The sequence below is a fragment of the Archocentrus centrarchus genome, chromosome 1 (genome assembly GCF_007364275.1).
Source record: "Archocentrus centrarchus isolate MPI-CPG fArcCen1 chromosome 1, fArcCen1, whole genome shotgun sequence".
Taxonomy (NCBI): Eukaryota; Metazoa; Chordata; class Actinopteri; order Cichliformes; family Cichlidae; genus Archocentrus; species Archocentrus centrarchus.
This window is the reverse complement of record NC_044346.1, coordinates 29,593,777-29,613,895: the sequence shown is the minus strand read 5'-3', so window position 1 is coordinate 29,613,895 and position 20,119 is coordinate 29,593,777. Positions and strand designations below refer to the sequence as shown.

Genomic DNA, 20,119 nt, shown 5'->3' with positions numbered 1-20,119 from the left:
ATAGATTCCGGGCAGAGTCTTTTAAATCTCACTAGCGTGATGAATGACATGTTTCCAAAAGATATTCCCTCATTTGGTTTTTTGATGCAAAGAGTGTTTCTAACATCACAGTCAAAAATCTGTAGGTGTCTGGTGAGGTTAAGAAGTGTTGATTACGCAGGGCAAAGCATTTAATTCACATAATTTTAATCCAGTAAACCATCAGTTGCCTCTTGGGAATTGTTTCTTAATGTTTTTTCATTATTTTGTTCAGTTTTAGGCTTGTTATCCATATTTTTTGGCATATTTCCTGATAATTTGCATCGGCTGAAGTTCGACATCACATCATTATCCTCATAAGTATAATTTCCTAAGTCATATTTTGGCCAGATTGAGATATTTGCACAATTCTATCTTGCTAACACTGTAGATTCATCCTGCATTATTGCCCCAAAATGAGTTAGGCAATTATGCCATCATGCAAACGGCATGTTGCTCACCTATGCTGTTGCACAAATTATTCATATATTAAGTAACAAACTGAGAAAAGAAGGCATCTCAGCAAGTATTAGGATGTGCTTGCATATTCTAATGTGACTTGAAAGGGTAAACTCAGAATAATGCGCATTCAAAGAACTTAAATAACCCAAAAAATATCATAAAGAAACGTCTTACGTGTCTTTTCACCTCCTGGGGCCTGCTCAGTAAGCAATTAGAAGTTAAGAGTGAGTTTGAAAAAAAAGAAGACAAGCCACCATTAGCCATTTTTTGAGCCACACACGTCTTGTTGTTCTCGTAAACATCTATTGTAATTGGGTGGCACAGGCTGAGGACACTGCCTAGTTTCTGCTGTGCTGGGGCCCAAAATAAGACACAAGACACTTGAACTGATTGAATTGGTTTGGCAGAACTAATTTTGTGGCAATATGAAAGCACGATAGATAAAAAGTGATGATAAAATGTCGATAAAAAGTTTTGATTACACTGCAGCTGATGTCCACAGTACACCCCCCCCCCCCCCCCCCCCAATAAAACTATTATACAGATGGTAATACAATTAAAATTAGTTCAGCCAATAATGTTATCAGCTTGAAAAGTTCAAAGGTTTTCTTAGACTTTTATTGTAAGCAACAGGTTAGAAAAATATATTGATACCTAGTGGCAATTGTACCAATACACTGTCCATTTTCCAGATTTTACTAAAATTACAAAAACTGGAGCGAGCAGAGGGTTAATTCCCTGCAGAGAAGGCGGATCAAAAGAGTCGGAGCTATTTGCGTGTGTTTGATAATATTCTGTAGTACACAGACCAACTTACAAACACTCCCGCTCAGCATCAGACTGACGCACATGCTTTCACATATATATTGGATGCTCATCAGTCACACATATCAGACTGACACATTATTACATATCTTTCCTTTTTTTCTGTTAAATGAAAACAGTACATTGGCATGCAGACAGATCATGAAGAATTTTATAGAACGAGCACTCAGATCTTTATTTCTTGAATTATTCTTTTGTTCCTCCTAAAGAGAGTAATTGACTGTACTTTAGAGTATCTGTCAGAGATGTGGTTTCTTAGGGCTGTAAAAATTCTTTCTCCAGATCCACAGTTTGGTTCATACCTCAATTTTTTGGCCACAAATATGTCAGGTTTTTTTTGTTTGTTTTTTTTAAACAAGAAAAAACACTTTTTATGAGAGGCATGAATGCTTGATCACGATTGGATCATGAATTAAGAATGAACTCCATTACTCTGATGTATCCAGTTCAGTCTTCACCTGAATGAATTTTTGAACTTCACAGACTAGAGGCACCAGAAAACAGCAGGGCAACACAAGACTGTGGACGTTTGAATCAATTCAGATTTAAGTCACTCTTTCAGAACATTAAATCTTTACTGTATGTTAAGCGTGCATGCATGTGTTTGCACGTAACATGGCTTTATGTTAGAAGACATATCATGAGGGGAAAAAATGCACAAAGCTGCAGGGATGAGAGAAGCTGAAGAATCCTGAAAAGGTCTTATACATAGCTGAGTTAGGCATGCATTGATAATAGTGTGTTTTTGTTCTGGAAACCCTTATCTTGCATACCTGGAATATCACTTATGTGGAATGGGCTGCAGTAGGATGGCTACAAAAAGTTCTGGTTGGGGGTAAGCTGCCAAATGAGAAGTTCAGTTTTATTAGTAAATAGTTCACATTGCAATGATAGTCAGTTTACTGTAGAGAGCCCGTGACTTTTTATAGACCTTGTCAATGTACGGCCTGTAGATGCTCCTCCAGTCATCCCCTTGCTAATAAGGTTCGCGTCTTTAGCTGTTTGAACAATGAGGCCAGTTAGCAAGGTTACTGTATGTTTGGACAGGCTGATAGCGGCTGGCTATGGGCCACCTGTCTAATCCACTGTTTGTGTATTTCCTTGTTGGCTCTTCACCAGGGTGAATAGGCCAGAGCCATGGGCTGATATACAAACACACTTTGTGAAACACCCAATATTGCATTACCATTCGCTTGTCAGCATGTGCGTACATCCACTAAGCATGAATCATATTTGGTTGATGAGTGTGTGTCTGCAACTAGCCATTATTTTTACAAGTGTAAAATTTCCTCCCCATAATGCCACTATTGGCTAATGGACAGTGTTGTGCTGATCTGGGAATCGATGGCGTGTCTTTGCAGCTTCCTTTTTTGTATCCACACACCTGACTCATAGTCTGATAACTGAAAAGGACTTTATCCGTCATTTCTTTCCTTATTAAAATTAGTTTAATAACAAATCAGATACAGACAGATCTGACTAAAAGCTGGACAATCTAACTTTTGATTACACTGATGAACACCAGCAATGATGTGATGGTTTAGATTTAAAATACAGCTGCCCTGCAGACAGTCTCAGTCCAGGCTACAATGTTTTTTTTTTTTTTTTTTTTTTTTTTACAATGTTGAACAATGTTTACAATGTTTTAAAATGTTTTACAATGTTTTAAAAGGAAAACAGAACAGACCTACCAACAAAAAAAAAAAAATCTGTAAAATTATTAATGAATCTCAAGGAAAATTACTGTAATGTCAGCAAGGTCTGTATTGTAATGGTTGCCTATTAAAATCTGACAAAGCTACAATCAGAAAATGATTGATGTTATTCGTTTTCATGAATATGACCAAGTGTTTGTTCATAATTTGCTTTGACTCCATATTTTTAAAGTAATCCAGTCGATTTTATCAGCAACCTGCGCAGCGGTGTATGTCAGAGAATTAGAGGCTAGTTAAAAAGTTACAGCATTTTAGTGGATTGTTTTATGCAAGTAAGAAGATTATTTTATTGGGATTTCAAATCCACCTGATGACTGGTCTTTAAAATTCCGGGGTAATATTTTGTACTTTGTTCATTAATTGCCACAATTTTGATGTCTTTGTTCTCTGTTGTGCTCTGCACTTCACTTCTTTTTAATCTCAGTCAACCAGTAAAGTGAAAGTGAAAGTTCTGTTGCGCTGTTCTAAACTGCACTCTGCCTGCTTTCTGTTAGGACTGAACACCTACCTGATATCAGGGAGGAAGCCGGATCATGATGTGCATCGTGGCTGTTCTCAGATGGCACTGCCAGGTGGGGATTTTGAAGGGGTCAGCCTTTCCTCTTGTCCTCAGCCCTGCACACCGGACCTCATCCCCGGAGGGGCGCAGGCTAGTGACCCCCTGGTGCCCCACCAGCCACCTGATAGGACTGGGGTAAGACTGTTGCTTTAGTTCACACTATCTGGCTAAAACCACATCTGTGGAACTCAAACTAGCATTGATGCTTGTTTTGCTTCTGATGACTGCCTAAGAAAGCAGTGGTTCTCATACGTTTTCTGTCAAGACCTACTTCAGAAACTGGGATAACTTCTTATCCTATACTTTTTAAAAAATCAATCATTAACTATAAAAAGGATCCAAGCTGAGTACTAGTTAAATAAAGATAATCACAATGGCATCAGAAGTACCTTCTTAGTTTACTTTCCTGTCAAAAATCATATTCTGTTAACCTCCTTGTTTCTTTTTCTCTTGGTGTTTGCCCGGCATTTTGAGATTCAGTGGTCTAAAGTAAAGCACTAAACTGAAGTAAAGTATTGCTGTCCACACCCTGTAACATGAAGAAAATAGTTCTTGTAATCTGTTGTCAAGCTTTTCTGGTACCTCTCTATCATTATTGAACCAGCCAAAGATGAAGGGAAGCTCATCTTGAACATTTTGTGACTCACACTGAGTTATTTTGGCTTCATATGTGCTCATATTTATTTCTGAGTTTTAATTATTGGGGGGGTAGAAAACTGCATTTCACTCTACATGCAAGTACTCACAGCTCAGTCATATAGAATCTGATGTTGTTATGGCAAAAGCTTTGATATAATGAATTCTTCAAACTCTCCCCCTGCCGTCCCCTTTCTCTGTCTAGCCTCCCTGTGTGTTTCATAGCGCGGTCCTGTCTTCGGTGGCAGAGCAGGGTGATGATGTGGCTGTGCTGAATGGCTGCCAGGAAGAATACAAGTCTAGCAGTGCCAAGGTACAGCACACACGCATGAGCAGTGACAGCATCAGTGCACTTGTCAAGCACCCGATTCAGCAAACAGTCATGCCCTTCACCACCTTTGTCTCCTCGTCAGTTTATCCCAGGTCACAGCCCCAGGGCAGCCAACGGTCTACTGAGTCCCCCACTGGAGGAACCAGTGCGGGCCAGCCAGAGTTCTCTATGTGACATGCTCCAGGAGAAAGAAAAGAAGACCAGCACTAGCACGGGGACTGGCACCAGTCTCGGCATGGCTGGGAGCACGGGGGCAACAGGTACAGGCATGGATCACTCCGCCTTGATCCAGTTGCGTGCCAAGAACTTCAGACAGAAGAGTGACGCCCATTTTGTTGACGTTATCAGGGAGGACAGGTGAGCAAAGTGGTTAAAGGTGGAATTTATGATCTGATAAGGTCACTCAAGGGTGACTAACTATGCAGGACTGGGCAACAGAGTGAACAGTGATAAAGATATCACTTTGGTTTTAAATGCAATACCATGTTTTCATCATTTTCTAAAGATTTATCATGAATAAAACTTTGTACTGAGGGCTTGCCTCGCCAGACCCCAGAGATAAACACATAAACTCCACACACAAAGTTCTCAGGATGGTCTTAAAAATGCAATGCAAACATTGTATGATTACTTGATGACTCCAGTGTTTTATGTTATGTAAGAGCAATTTCAGTTACACAGTTTGTTCGCACCATCTTGAAGTTCTTACAGTTGCATTTTTCATTTTGTTCAGTTTCTTTTCACACAATAAAATATTAAGTGACCTAAAATTGTTATTTTTTTCTTTTCTTTTTCTTTTAATTTTTGACCAGTTGCTAACTTTTCTGCCCAATTTGTCTGATTATTTCTCTGCTCTGATCTCCAGTCTAATGAAGGACTACTTTTTTAAGCCACCCATCAATAAGATCAGCCTTAACTTTCTTGAAAGACCTCTGGAAAAGGCCTATCGGAGCAGCTACAAGGAAGAGGTACACACAAATGCACATACACACATTTTTTTACCCACTTGTTTCATGACCCTACCTGTGACTGTGATGTTAACACACTTTGCTGTTTAACTTTAGGTTTACCTAAAAATAGTACCCGGCAGAAGAGAGGGCTGATGAAATGTGACTTCTTTTTTTTTTCCTGTGAGGATATTTCCTACAGTCATAAGAAAAAATGAACACAAACAAAGTTAAACCACTGTTAAAAAAGAAAAAGCAGTAAAGAGACAAATGTCAAACAGTAGTGCCCTAATGCATCTTTTGAATCTGGGGCAGAGTGTTTCAATCTGTGTCAGTGTGTGCTTGAGAGACAAGCACTTTGACTGATGGGGTGGAGTTGTTGTAAGTTTTTCCTTGTACCCCCCTTGTTTCCGAAATTTTATACCACACGCTCTCGCACTCAGGACCCATTCCAATTGGCCTGCATTGACCTCACAGTCTTGTGGCCCCCTGCTGTTAAACCAGTGTTACTACAAAAAAAAAAGCCCAAACAAACAAAAACCCCACTAGGATCATTTCATACAAAATCTCTTGTGTGTCATTATAAGAGTGTGCACATGACTATGACTTTTGGGTTAAGCTGTGAAAATATATTAATTATGAAAATATTTCTTATTTGTTAAAGTAGCACAGGTTTTATTTTCTTACAGGGCACATGTTCTGAAGTAGAAATTTTGAATGGATTTTGTATTATCTCAGCAGTACTACACTATGCTAGTAGTTCCTGTCCTTCCTACAAATGCACCTCACTTTAAGGATGAAAATATTTAGTCATTTAGTTTTTTCACTAAAATTAAAATAAAATGTCATTAATTTTGAAACAAACTATTAGCTTATAATAAGCAATAACAAGGTTCTTTTCACTCAAATCAGAGTTGGAAACAATGTAAACACAGTACAGACACAGGTACTGCTACTTTGGAGGATTTATTGTTTAACTTTGTACAGATGAACAGTTTACAGTTTGCATTTAGATAAGTGTGATTGTAAAACATGCACATATATATGTGCATTGCCAGGTGTGGGTATAGCTTTTATGAAAATGAGCAATTGCAATTAATCTTTCCCTTCAGGTGAGGAATAGGGTTCGGGTGGAGACTTTTGCAAGCACCACCTTCAGCTCCTTCTTGGATGTTCTCCTTAGCTGTTTTGTCTTCATGGCCCTGACCCTGGCTTGCTTTCTTCCACCGCTGGTGAGCCCATCCACCGTAGGCTCTCCAGCTGCCGCTGCCCTGGCCCTGGCTCCCCTGGCTGGTCTGTTCGAGCTGGCCTCCTTGGTGCTCTCCATACGGTGAGGACGTTTAGGCCGATGACATACAGATGGAGTGTTTGTGGGTGTGCTTTTGTGCGTGAGTGTGCACACATGTTGCATATCAAAAATGTTTTGACCAATCTGCCAATAAAAACATTTTTATAACATAACACATTCATTGTCTCAGAATTTGGCCTTTTCATGAAACAATGACACAGACTCAGTGTTTTCCCCGGATTTCATTTTTCCTGGCGGGACAGTGAAATCTCTGAAGTGTTATTTATACCATTACTCTCAGTGCGGTTCCAGCAGGACGTAAGAATACACAATTGTTTGTTTTCAAGCCGACTGCTGTTGCAGTTGAATAAAAAATCTGTATCTCTTGGGCTTCAGTGCCACAGAACTGAAAACTACTGATAGACCAACATGCAGCACTGCGACTCTCCACTGAGACCAGCGTGAATTGTTTTACTCTTATTTTATGTTTTACTTGGCTCCTACACCATGGATAAACTTCCCTGGTCCAGTACTCACTCAGAAACCGGCACAATGACAAACTCATACCAGGCTTAAAGAAAAAACTTATACTTGGACTTTCCAGTACTCAGAGTGCTAGGGACATGTTTTCTTGTGGTACTTTCTTTAATGACTGCACATGGAGAGCATTTAAAGATTAATTAATTTTCACTTATTGGTTTGCCTAAATGGGCAATAAATCTTCATCTTCTTCCTGTGACTTGGACAGTATTATTGTTTTAATAATGTATTAATTAAGGGTAATGAGAATCTGCTGCAGTTTTTCCCAGACTGAGTAGAGCAAGTACTGGGGGGAGTTAGAGGAGAAGAGAAAATATGTTTTTCTCTGCTTTACTTTCTGCATAACTTTTGATTTTGCTCAGTTATTGTTAAGGTTTTTGTTAATTCTAATTCTCATTGCGGCAAAGAATGATTCCTCCTTCTCTTCTCCTCTCCCCTCTTGCAGTATGGCCTTCTACTTGGAGCAGGTGATGAGCTGTACTCACTCCCTCCTCCTGGTAGTCTCTGGCTGGGTGTCTCGTCATGTGATCGGGGCCGTGTTGGTCTCTCTCCCTGCCATCTCTGTCTTGTCCCACCTCACTTCCAGCATCCAGCTGCCCCCCCAGGTAAACATTATAAAATTGTCTTCATCAGAAAAAAACAAAGCTTTTATAAAAATCCAGATATAGTCATCCCAGATCCTAAAAATGCCAAACATCTGCTCGTTCACAGCCTCACAATATTCGACACATTTGTTATCTGAAGGTATCGGAAAGAGAAGGTTAAAGTAAAAAATGTAACCCTACTAAATTTGCACCATTATAGATGCTGCTTTTTAGTGCCATTCAGAGAGATTGCTGCTACAGCTGCTGCCTGCGCTACTGCAAAAGCTGCCATGCTGGGACTAATAGTACTTGTATTACAGTTGATTTAACCACTGCTCCTGTTTTCACTGCAACTACTGTGCCTCTGTTGTCCCTACTTTTGGACGTGATACTTGTGATTTTCAAGCTTGCGCTGACTGTTATCCCTCAGCCGATTTGAAACCATGCTCATCGTTGTCTAAAAAAACGGCAGTTCATTAACTGGTGTTAACCCTTATAGGAACTGTAGAATGAACATAGGCTCCAATAAACTTTGCCTGTGGATTTTGGCACCAGAAATGTTGACATTTCTTCTTCGAGTCCTGCATGTGTGGAGATTGAGAACAGCCTTACTTGTTTTCTGCCGTTTTGAGTCAAGGCCATATCCAGCTCTGTGTAAGCTTGGGTCTCGTATTTCAGCTTTGAGCCAACGGCTGCTTGCAAGATGTTCAGTGGTTTCATATCTTGTTTTTCAACACTCGATGTCTTTATCCATTTCTTTCCCACCCTACTCAGTCTCTTCCCTCAGCTCTCTCCATCACTTGGGGGCTTGCAGATCAAAGCTGCAGTCACAGGGATACGTGCTAATTAGAGATGCAGTTTTCTGGACTTTAATGCCTTTGAAGCTATTAAGACCCAATAACAGTGCGGGGGGAAGGGGGTGGAAGGGCATGACAGGGAGAGGGGAGAACATGTGTAGTAATGAGATGGAAAAAGATGTTATTTCAATGTAATCATGAACAACCTCACAATCAGAATCAGAAGCCTTTATTGTCATCAAACACAGGTGCTTGACAAAACTGTAAATGTCCCCAAATTAATTCTGCTGTCAACATGTGTTTGTATGAATAGAGATATAAAGTGCCCATATCACTATGTTTTAGACAAGATCCACTTTACTGCTCTTAAATAAATCACATTATATTTGGTTTACACTGGGGAAATAATTATTTGATCCCCTGCTGATTTTGTTAGTTTGCTCACTTTGAAAGAAATGAACAGTCTCTAATTTTTATGGTAGTTTAATTTTAATAGAGAGCAACAGAATATCAGCTAAAATTCCAGAAAAAAAAACACAAATTAGATAAAAGTTACAAATTGATTTGCATGTCACTGAGTGAAATAAGTATTTGATCCCCTACAACCCAGCCAGAATTCTGGCTCCCACAGATTGGCTGTGTACCCATGTGACACACAGATTTCAATCAGTCAATCAATTACAGATACTCTTGATGTCAACTTGTTATTTGTATAAAGCAAAGCTGTCCATAGAATCAGTTTCTTCCATTCTAACCTCTCCACCACCATGGGTAAGACCAAAGAGACGTTAAAGGATGTCAGGGACAAGATTATAGACCTGCACAAGTAGGTGGGCTACAAGACCATCAGCAAGAAGGTTGGTGAGAAGGTGACAACTGTTGGTGCGATTATTTGGAAATGGAAGAAATATAAAATGACCATCAATCGCCCTCGGTGCAGTTCCATGCAAATCTTTCCTCATGGGGTGAGGATGATCATGAGAAAGGTGGTGGATCAGCCCAAAACTACACAGGAGGAGTTTGTTAATGATCTGAAGGCAGCTGGGACCACAGTCACCAAGAACACCACCGGTAACACACTGCACCATCCCCCTGCTCAAGAAGAAACATCTTACCACTGTGCTTGCCAACAAGGGTTTCTCCACCAAATACTTTGGGGATCAAAGACTTATTTCACTCAGTGACATGCAAATCAATTTATAATTTTTATGTAATGTGTTTTTCTAGATTTTTGGTTGATATTCTGTCTCTCTCCATTAAAATGAAACTACCATAAACATTAGAGACTGTTCATTTCTTTGTAAGTATGCTTCAAAGCTACACTATATGGACAAAAGTATTGGCCCAAACCACTGAATTCAGGTGTTTCATTCAGTCCCATAGTCATAGTGTATAAAATCAAGCACCACAAACATTTGTGAAAGAATGGGTCATTCTCACTGAATTTGAGTGTGGTAGTGTAATAGGATCCCACTGTTGCAAGAAGTTGGTTTGTGAAATTTCTTCCATCCTAGGTATTTCATGACCAACTTTAAGTGTCATATTGCAAAGTGGAAGCATTTAGGAACCACAGGAACTCTGCCATGAAGTGGCAGACCACGTAAAGTTACAGAGCCGAGTCACTGAGTGCTGCTGGCTCAGTAACAGCAGAGCTCCAAACCTCATTTAGCATCAACATCAGCACAAAAACTGTGCGCTGGGAGCTTCGTGGCATGTCTTTCTATGGCTGTGCAGCTACATGCGAGCCTTATGTCACCAAGCACAATGCCAAGCATTGGATGGAGTGGACTGGGCTCTGGAGCAGTGGAAACATGTTCTGTAGGGTGACAAGTCATTCTTCTCTATCTGGCACTCTGACTGACGAGTCTCACTGATGAGTCTGGAACATTCCAGCGAAGGGAAATCTTAATGCTTCAAGACATTTTGGACAGTTCTGTGCTTCTGAGTTTGCTATTTCAGTATGACAGTGCCAGTGTAGGTGGCCCAATACTATAATGTCACCTCAGGTTGAAAATGCAGCAGCTCCACCCACCTGCTGTTCAAACCCTCTTTTTGCAAGGGGCAGCCAATCAGATGAAAGCTAGCTTAAAGGGAGAGGCACTGAAACACCCTGCTTCAGAGAGTGAATGAACTGAGGTGCTGCATCATGGCCCAGTTTAAGTTAAATAAGGAATATTTTGAATTGTGCAAGTAAAGTCCAAGAATAAAATATGGAGTTAGAAAAGAGCATAATAGATTCCCTTTGATTTTAGTGAAGGTTTGTGTATGACAAAATAAATAAATAAAATGGTTCCATGAAATTGTAAACCAAAGCTAGTCCAGAAAGTAGAAACTGAAAATGTCTGTACGCTCACTAAACAAATTCACTAAACTGCTCTCGACATTTTATTTAGGATATAATATTGCAGCGTTGGTGCCATTAGCTAGTCAAATCCCAAGGAAGAGGCAACAAGAAATGTAGAGAAAAACATTTGCTGTGGGATAAAAGGGGAAGTTAATCAACTCAGTTTTATTTATACAGCACCAATTCACAAGGATATACATCTTAAGGCACTTTATGGGTGCAGCTGTGGGAAAGTAGAAGTTTGCTCAAAACACCTTTAAGCTTTAACTATATTTTATTCAGTAAGCCTATGGATTGCCTTTGGGCTGCAAAATGCTTGGTTTGGCACTTGTGCGAAGGACGTAGTTTGATGCACTTGCATTGCACAACATAACCACTAACTGTTTAAACAGAACAAATGGATTTTACAGCTGATGAGACAGGCGGTATTACTTCACTATGTCATACTCATGAGGTACACTTGCTATTGCTTATTAAGTGTTTTTACAGTGCATACTACAGTTGAATGTGCAAGAAATTTTGTTTTTGTGCTTGATTCATACAATTAAAAAACAGTAGTAGCCCACACCAAATGAAGCTGTGGAGAGCGTTCTTTATCGTTTCCTTTGTAATCTTTAAGTCATTTGAAAAACTATCTTTTTTTTTTCCTTCAGGTGACCATGTTCTTGTGCTGTGCCACCGTCTTGGCCATCATCCAGTTTTGTAACTTCTGTCAGCTGAGTTTCTGGATGCGCTCAGTCCTGGCCACTGCTACAGGGGTTGCTTTGCTGCTGCTGCTGTTGTGCAGTCCTTTGCATGGGGACAGGTGAGAACTTAACTGCACATATACACAAACACTAAGTGTAGGTTACTCTGTAGGATACTCACCATGAAACTCCACAAAAGGCTGAAGTGTCTAAGTCAGCGTAGGGTAGAGTAGTGAGTACTAAGCAGCCCTTAATGTAAAATGTGATCACACAAATTTGCACCTTTATATTTGGCCTGTAGATCTCACATATATTCACTGAATATAATCATCAAAAACCTCTCTCTGTGACTCCATGGTCCAGATTTATTAAGTGGAGCAAATTAGAGTGATGGTTCAATTGCAAAAATGTGCCAGTCAGAGTGGAAAGTTCTGTGTCTGGTCTACCAGCCAGCAATGTGCTAATTTATGAACAGACTCATCTGGTTCAGTTCAGTAATGACCGCAGTAATCTTGTAAAAGCAGTTCAAAATAACAGGTCAAAAATGAGCAGACCTGATGAAGGAGTGAGTAATGTACTGACTAAAACAGCACAGTACAAACTGAGGTTTTACACATTTTCTCTCCAGAAACAGCAGTTCACATCAGTGAGAGTCAGCTGAAGAGTAATCAATATGTTTTGATAAAATGATTCTGTTAGAAATTGATGGAGGCTGCGTGGGGTCTCTGGATAAATCAAAGAGCATCAGAGTGGAGTGCAGGATTCATCCAGAGGAGGGCTGCTTTATTTCAAACTATTCTGTAACAGCTGGCCTGTAGGATGTATAGAAGAATGTAAAATGTCATTTGCCATCTGATCTTAATGAAGTCACTGCAACTGTGCCTCGTGAGTAAATGCACACATTGCTCTTGCTTTTTTTCTGGACACTTCCAATCTGAGTTGCTTTAATAGCTGTACATTTCATTATGTTCCGTAATTGATCTGATGGAGAGAAGAAAAACAGCAAAATGCATGAAAATGGTTGGTGACGTTGCAGATATCTGTGTGCACAGACATGCAGAGGGCTTTTGTGCTCTCTGCTTTTCATTATGAACTGATCTCTGTGTAGAAATGGAATTAAAAACCTGAAACCGTGCAAACTGCTCTGCTCACTATAAAAAGTAACTTTGCTGCCTGTAATACATCCATGGCATGGATGCGTTTTGTATTTGGCAGTTAGTTAAGTTCTTCTCGGTTTCAATAAAATGCCAGCATTACAGAGGACCAGAAATATGTGGGGCTCAGCTCTAAACATTCGGGACGAGTGCTCAGTGAAGAGGTCCAGGACAGAGCCAAAGTTTTGGCACTGCGCTCAGAGCTTTAGCCATCTTCCCGTGCCAGTTATCATTCTGATAATATCTCCCCCTGTCATTCCAATTTAACACTTCTAGCAGCAACTATCACCTCCACACCAGGCACAAAATAAGACATGCTTTTTTTTTTTATATATATATATTAAATATAGCACATTTTGCAGTTAATTGCCCACTATAAACCTTTGTAAATAACATTTGAATTGTTAATTTTATATTCTTATATACTCATGTGCAGTTTGTACTCTGAAAAACACATTTTTACAAATACATACTGCATTCAACAGAACTGCAAAAATGATTATATCCATGCTTTTTAGTCACAAACTTAACGCTTAACCTCTTCAGTAAATCCTAAAAGTACCTTTTTTAATGCTAGAATAGGGTTTTGCATTGGTGCAGTGAGTCTCTGAGAAGTCAGATATGAATCAAGAAAAACATTCAATCACTAAAACTAATTTATCTGTTCAGGAATGCAAATAAATAACTGTAATCTAGCATCTTAATAAGAAAAAATTTATTAATAACAACAATAATTTTGTTTTTAGCATTAAAAATATTTTGATTAAAGAACTTGTGCATACTAATGGATTAACCATTACAGAAACATAAAAAATGATTTTGGTAATTACTAATACTGTTAATTTAGGACAGCAAATTAGGCATAATTTAGGGCATAAACCTTACATTTGGTGGTGGTCTAATAAATTTGTTAAGTACCATACCTTTCTCTGTTCAAGCAACAAAAATAAGATTATCTGCATTATATATATGTCATATGCAAGGGTTAAAATAGCATTTAAGACATGGTGAAACAGTTCATTGGGAAACATGTCTTCCTTCCTGTACAGTGAGCTCTAGTAGATTTGCTTTCTTTGTGGAACGGCTGTGATCAGCTGACCTGTGATGCTGCTGTAGATTTTTGTGAATTTAACCAACCATTTACTGTTTAACCAGCATTTAAGTTTTAAATTTCTAGTTTATCAAATAACCACGGGGGTGACAGTACTTTTTGATTTTTTTTTAATATCTTTGTGGCATTAGCTGGAGGAAATGTCATACTGTAGCACATAAAAAATGAACTTGCTTGATATTATGATTCATTAAGCCACCTATCATATTTAATTACTCTTAAATTGAAGGTGCTAAAACACCGTTTCAGACCGTTCTACCCGCTTTAACCCCTGATCACGTGCTGTCATGCATGCATCTTGTTTGTGTTTGTGAGCATGTATGTGACTGGTCCTTGGCTGGTCTCCTGACTGACACCACTCTTGTGTCTTTCAGCTCCAGTAATAACAGCTTGCCAGTTCATGGGTGAGTGTCTCCATGGAAACAGAGGGGTTTGATTGATGACTGACATTTGAGGGGTCAACAGGAGCGACTGCTTTTTTTTTTTTCCTATGCTTGTCATAACTACAGCTCTCTCCAGCTTTAACCTATTCTCTGCTTTTTATTCTCCTTCCATCTCTCTGTCTCCTCTTTTTTTTTTCTCTTTGTGTGCAGCAGTAATAATTGCTGCAAAATGCCAGTAGTGGTGGAAATGACTCATACAGCTCATACTGGCTTAAATCTTGTATTAGAGCTAAAACTAAGCATTAATCAAGTCCGCAATAGAAAAAAAAGTAGTTTCTTTTGTAGTCTTTGCTAGCTCCTTTTCTGGGCATTCATGTTTAAACCTCTGAATTGCATTTTTATTTTAGTTTTATCAGGGGGGTTACATAAACAAACTGAGACAGTCAAATTCTCCATATTTTTTTCCCCATCAGTGATGGATAAGTGAGGCCATCGCCTTATACTGTGGCTACACTGAATGCATAAAGTATGCATTGCATTTCCACTATAATCAATGAAAGTGGCTACACCAGACATGAGAGCAGCACGTTAAGCGGTGTATATGTGCCATGGAGATTTAATCTTTGCATGAGGTGCGTGGAGTTATTGTACACAGACATGGGTCATAAAGTGTGTGTGTGTGTGTGTGTATGGGGGGGTGGGGTGGGGGGGTGTCAAGAAAAACTTTAGCAGCCACGTTTATCTTGCCAGTAGCCCAACAGCTGTTTGCTTAATAACTTAACATAGTCTATAGAAGTCCAGAGATGATGACTTACTAACGTCCTTTCTTGCTATTCAGGGGCCATCTTGAAATACATCTAGGTCCTTGTTTGGGCAGTTATTTTAAAGCATTAATTTCAGTGATCACCAGGATAGTCAAATCTGACTGGTGATTCTATTCATGTGTACGTTCTATACATGCAAAAAATTAAAAAAAATAACCACATCCCAAAGATGCTCTATTGGATTGAGATCTGATGATTGTGGAGGCCATTTGATTACAGTGAACTCTATCATGTTCATGAAACCAGTCTGAGATTATCTGAGCTTTGTGACATGGTGTGCTATCCTCATTAGAAGTTGGGTACACTGTGGTCATAAAGGGATAGACATGGTCAGCAAAAATACTCAGGTAGGCTGTGGGGTTTAAACAGTGCTCATTTGCTACTAAGGGGACAAAGCTATGATAAGAAGATATCCCCCACACCATTACACCACCACACTGATGCACAATGCAGGATGGAGCCATGGTTTCATGGGGGGTTTTTTTAACATCAAATTGTGACCCCACCATCTGAATGTCGCAAAAGAAATTGAGACTCATCAGACTAGGCAAAGCTGACGACAAAGCACAATCCCAGAAGGAAAAAGTCTCGTTTGTCTGTTAATCACACAGGCCTACACAGAACATGCTCTACAGGTGTAGTTACCAAAAAAGATAAATTGTGCTATGCATCTGCTATTCCCGTATGTTTATACATTTAGTGTATTCACAGGATTAGTTTGTAGAATCTGACACAGATCACAAATAGTTTTTTTTCCCTCATTCTTACAATGTGATAAAATAACAGAATTTAAATTGTACATCCAAACAGTGTTGACCTTTAGAGCTTCATCAGTTTTGGTTTGTCAACCAGAGAATACATGTTCTGAAGGATGAATGACCCTTCAAATAATCTTAAAATTGCCAAATTAGTGCATCTTCAAATAAAAAATTAACTGAATTTTCTTGTTGATCTCGTAAATGCAGAAAGTGATTGGATGAAAATGACTAAGTTTTATTTTGAATCAGTCAGGACAGAAGAAATATTTCTTTCATTGACTTTGACTTGAGTCTGTTTTTCTAAATCTTCCAGAATGTCTTTTGGCAAAAACTGCAGACAAGCAGCAGAAACATGTTGTTTTCATTTGAAGGCACATGGGAATATAAATGTAGATAGACAGTCTACTAATTGTGTTCATTGATTTTGATTGTTTTTTTATGGTTGGGGAGGTATAACTGCCTGCTTTATGATGAATCAGTATTTTGGTGTAAAAGTCTAAAATTACTCTTGCCTTTTGGCACTCTTTGGACTTCAAAAGTATTGAATCAAACTTGATTAAGTTTGAATTTTAAATTTCCCAGCATGACTGCACATTATCTAGATTTAGCATATGTAGCTCTCAAAAACTGGGCTAAGAATTGCAAGGTATGTGTTTTTTAAAAATTTATTAAGATATTATGTTGTAGATTCACCAGGAAATAGCTGTATCTCCTAGCCATCTTTTGCCTCTCAACTCTTCTATAATCACTTCTTGCATATTTCTCTAATTTTTTTCACATTCTCCCATCATTTTATCTTTCAGACAAAACATCTCAACACTGAGTGACAGCGGTTCGGAATTGGTCCCTGACCCTCCCCAGCGAATCTTTGACCTTTTGATCCCAGAGGCTGTCCTGGCCTTCTTCTTGCTTCTTCTCCTGGTCTGGTTTCTCAACCGCGAGTTTGAGGTCAGCTACCGTCTCCATTATCATGGCAACGTAGAGGCTGACAAGCACCGCTCCAAGATCCAGACAATGCGAGATCAGGCTGAGTGGTTACTGGGCAACATCATCCCCATCCATGTCGCCGACCAGCTCAAGGTTTTGTTGCCATTCAAACTGTTGGAATTTTGAAAACAGTGAATCCTGGTTAAATACACTAAAGAATAGCAGTAGTAGTCTTATCAGTTGATAAAAAATGAGAGTTGCACCCATTTACAATGAAATCTCCAACAATAAAATCTTAATATTTTCTGAATCTCATAGACGATATTTCTCTCTTGTGAGCTCATTTTAATGCGGGCCTCTTTTCTCCTTGTTTTTTTCAGATAACCCAGAGCTACTCCAAGAACCACGACAGTGTGGGTGTGATCTTTGCCAGTATTGTGAACTTCAGCGAGTTCTATGAAGAGAGCTATGAAGGTGGAAAAGAGTGCTACCGTGTCCTGAACGAGCTAATTGGAGACTTTGACGAACTCCTTCGCAAAACTGAATTCTCAAGCGTGGAAAAAATCAAGACAATCGGGGCCACCTATATGGCTGCGTCGGGACTAAATGTCGAGCAGATGGCTGAGAATGAAGCTGATTCTCCGCATGCTCACCTGATGGCCCTTTTCAACTTTGCCCTTGAGATGATGGGAGTCCTGGATGATTTCAACAAGAATATGCTAGGCTTTGGGTTCAAGCTTCGCATTGGATTTAACCATGGGCCCCTGACAGCAGGGGTCATTGGCACCACAAAGCTATTGTATGACATCTGGGGAGACACGGTCAACATTGCCAGTCGCATGGACTCCACCGGTGTGGAGTGTCGGGTGCAGGTGAGCGAGGAAAGCCATGCTGTGCTTAGTGCCATGGGTTTAGAGTTTGACTATAGAGGTACTGTGAATGTTAAGGGCAAAGGTCAAATGAGGACTTTCCTGTACCCCAAAAGTGGAGAAAGTATACACCAGGATCAAACAGAGCAGCCTGTCAGAGTTGGACCCTCGTCCGTGGTATTGTCTGCTAATAAGACTTTAGAACCTGTTGACCAGCCTGTGGCACTTCCTTCCACTTCTTCCACACCTCATTCCTCCTCTCTTTCCACACTCTCTCCTCAACCCCAGTGTGCTGTAAAGCCTCCAGGAGCAGGGACTGAGCCTGTCTCAGCTAAGCCCACAGAAGTGAGGGAGGAAGGCTATAGGGACGCTGCACACATGTCTGGGCAGCCCCCTGCCACAGACTTTTACACACCTGCACATTCTGAACTAGGCCCAGAGCCCAGTGGTGCACAAGGGTCCTCCCAGGTGCAGCCAGCTCCTCTCGCGCTTCAAGAAGAGGAGGATGAAGAAGAGGAAGCAAATGAGTTAACTAAACTCAATGAGGAGTTTTATGCTCGTCTCTGATCCCTTCTGTCTCTTTCCTCTGTCTTCTGTTCCCCTGCTGCCTCCCAAAGACTGATTGCAGATGTGGGCAGGATATCCTTTCCTTCAAGCAAGTGTCTTCGACATGGAAGATGGACTGGTCATGTCAAACAAAAATAGTGGCTACGGCGCCTATAAGAGGCTACTTGACGTCTTCTGTGGGAGTGTTGCCTGAGTTCTGGGGTGGGTTTTACCTGTGTTGAGCACAGCAGTTTATGATGGAGAAAAGGCTGAAAAGGGAAAGAGGAAGTTGTTGGTGTTGTTAATGCTTTTTTTCATAATAACTTTTGTTATTAAGTGCCTTCAGGACTAGAACAGTGAACAAAAATATGAATACTGAACAAGTTTTAACAATGTTAGACTACAGAACACGCTGTGGTTTCTTACTTCATGCTTTTATTTTGAATGCAAGTATTTCTTACAGAAATCATTATTGTCGTGCCATATCAACTGTTTTAACTTGATCAAAGTCCTGACCTTACTTAAGGGAAAATTATTTTAGATTTTATATAAGTGCCAATGCAGCATGATAGGCTGAGCAGGAAACTTTGGGAAGAATGAGGGAATCACATGAAGCAGTGTTAATTTATGTATTCTGCTTTGACATGAGGGCTTAATACAGTATTCATTTGTGCTAGAGTCTCACTTTCAAGGGACGTGCTACAAAGCAGGCTGCATAGATTTTAGTTTGTGTAGCAACTAAATGCACATTTCAAGCAAAAGTCTTGCACAATGTTTTTCTTTTTTTTTTTTCTTTTTTTTTTCGACCACTTGTAGTCGGTAATTATTACCAATAAATAGCTTTTGAGAAAGTTTAAAGAAAGCTGAGAGAATCAAAAGCACAAAATCTAATCAGATAAGGGACGATAGTTCAGGAAAAAATAGGTGGTTTTAAAGTGAGACCATCACAAACGCAGGAAGGCACTTTAAATATAAGTAATACTGGGATCTGTCTTTTAAGCATTAAACGCTCACCTCCCATACACATGTAAAATTCTACAGGCAATGTAAAAGCGTCTCAAGATGAACTAGGTGAGATGTCAGCTTTTACTTTCATCAGAACCACTCCTTTATATGATGGGCTACTTTGAAGACCAAACTACAGACCTGTCACGCCTGCTCTTATGTAGTGATATTTTGTATTTTAGTTTTTACCGAGCAAAAAGAATTAAATGAAAAGACAAAAACCAGCAGTGTGCCCATCTGTCTCATGAATACTGAATGTCCTCCCTACCTTGTGGTGGCAGTCAGCCACTATCCCATTTGTTCCTACTAGAATCCTAAAAGATAAACATACATACCCTCCCTCGTACACACAGAGTGGAGCAGGCAACAGTCACTCAAGGGAAAACACTGGTAACAGAGCAACCTTTAGCCAAAATATGACAACTGTTTTATGTTTTGTTTTTTGTTTTTTTATTGGAGTCAGTGAGAAAGATACAGAATTTCATCTTTCTTATCCTCAGATGAGGTGAGCGTTTGATACTCGAAGGATTTCAGGTGAAGTATAACTTTAAATGGGACTGTGAGGGACAATCACTGCGTAGTTCTCGGTCAGTGATGGGGTGGTCCACATGCTGTTGGCATCGGTATCAATTCACAGATCTACAGTTTCTACAGTACTGTGTGTAAAACCTCAGACTCAGATCTCATGACCTTTTGTTTGATGCCTTCATTGCTAGAAGAAAAAAACAAAAAACAATGGTCAGTCCATCCGTGCAGATTATTTAACAGACCATTGTTGTCTGCCTTTAGTTTTGTGATTTGCTGTTGAAA

At 39.7% G+C, this 20,119-nt stretch overlaps 1 protein-coding gene across 1 annotated transcript in view; it reads left to right on the top strand.

The window, feature by feature from the left end:
- The window catches only part of LOC115783214 (adenylate cyclase 9), a 37,563-nt gene extending 18,508 nt beyond the window's left edge, over positions 1 to 19,055 (top strand). The window contains exons 2-11 of the mRNA XM_030733942.1: positions 3,515 to 3,714; positions 4,421 to 4,528; positions 4,629 to 4,903; positions 5,412 to 5,514; positions 6,606 to 6,823; positions 7,767 to 7,926; positions 11,700 to 11,851; positions 14,372 to 14,401; positions 16,766 to 17,042; positions 17,270 to 19,055. Of these exons, the coding sequence (XP_030589802.1) occupies positions 3,515 to 3,714; positions 4,421 to 4,528; positions 4,629 to 4,903; positions 5,412 to 5,514; positions 6,606 to 6,823; positions 7,767 to 7,926; positions 11,700 to 11,851; positions 14,372 to 14,401; positions 16,766 to 17,042; positions 17,270 to 18,325 (2,579 nt within the window). The 3' untranslated portion in view covers positions 18,326 to 19,055. The remainder of the gene's footprint in view (positions 1 to 3,514; positions 3,715 to 4,420; positions 4,529 to 4,628; positions 4,904 to 5,411; positions 5,515 to 6,605; positions 6,824 to 7,766; positions 7,927 to 11,699; positions 11,852 to 14,371; positions 14,402 to 16,765; positions 17,043 to 17,269) is intronic.
- The last annotated feature ends 1,064 nt before the right edge of the window (positions 19,056 to 20,119 follow it).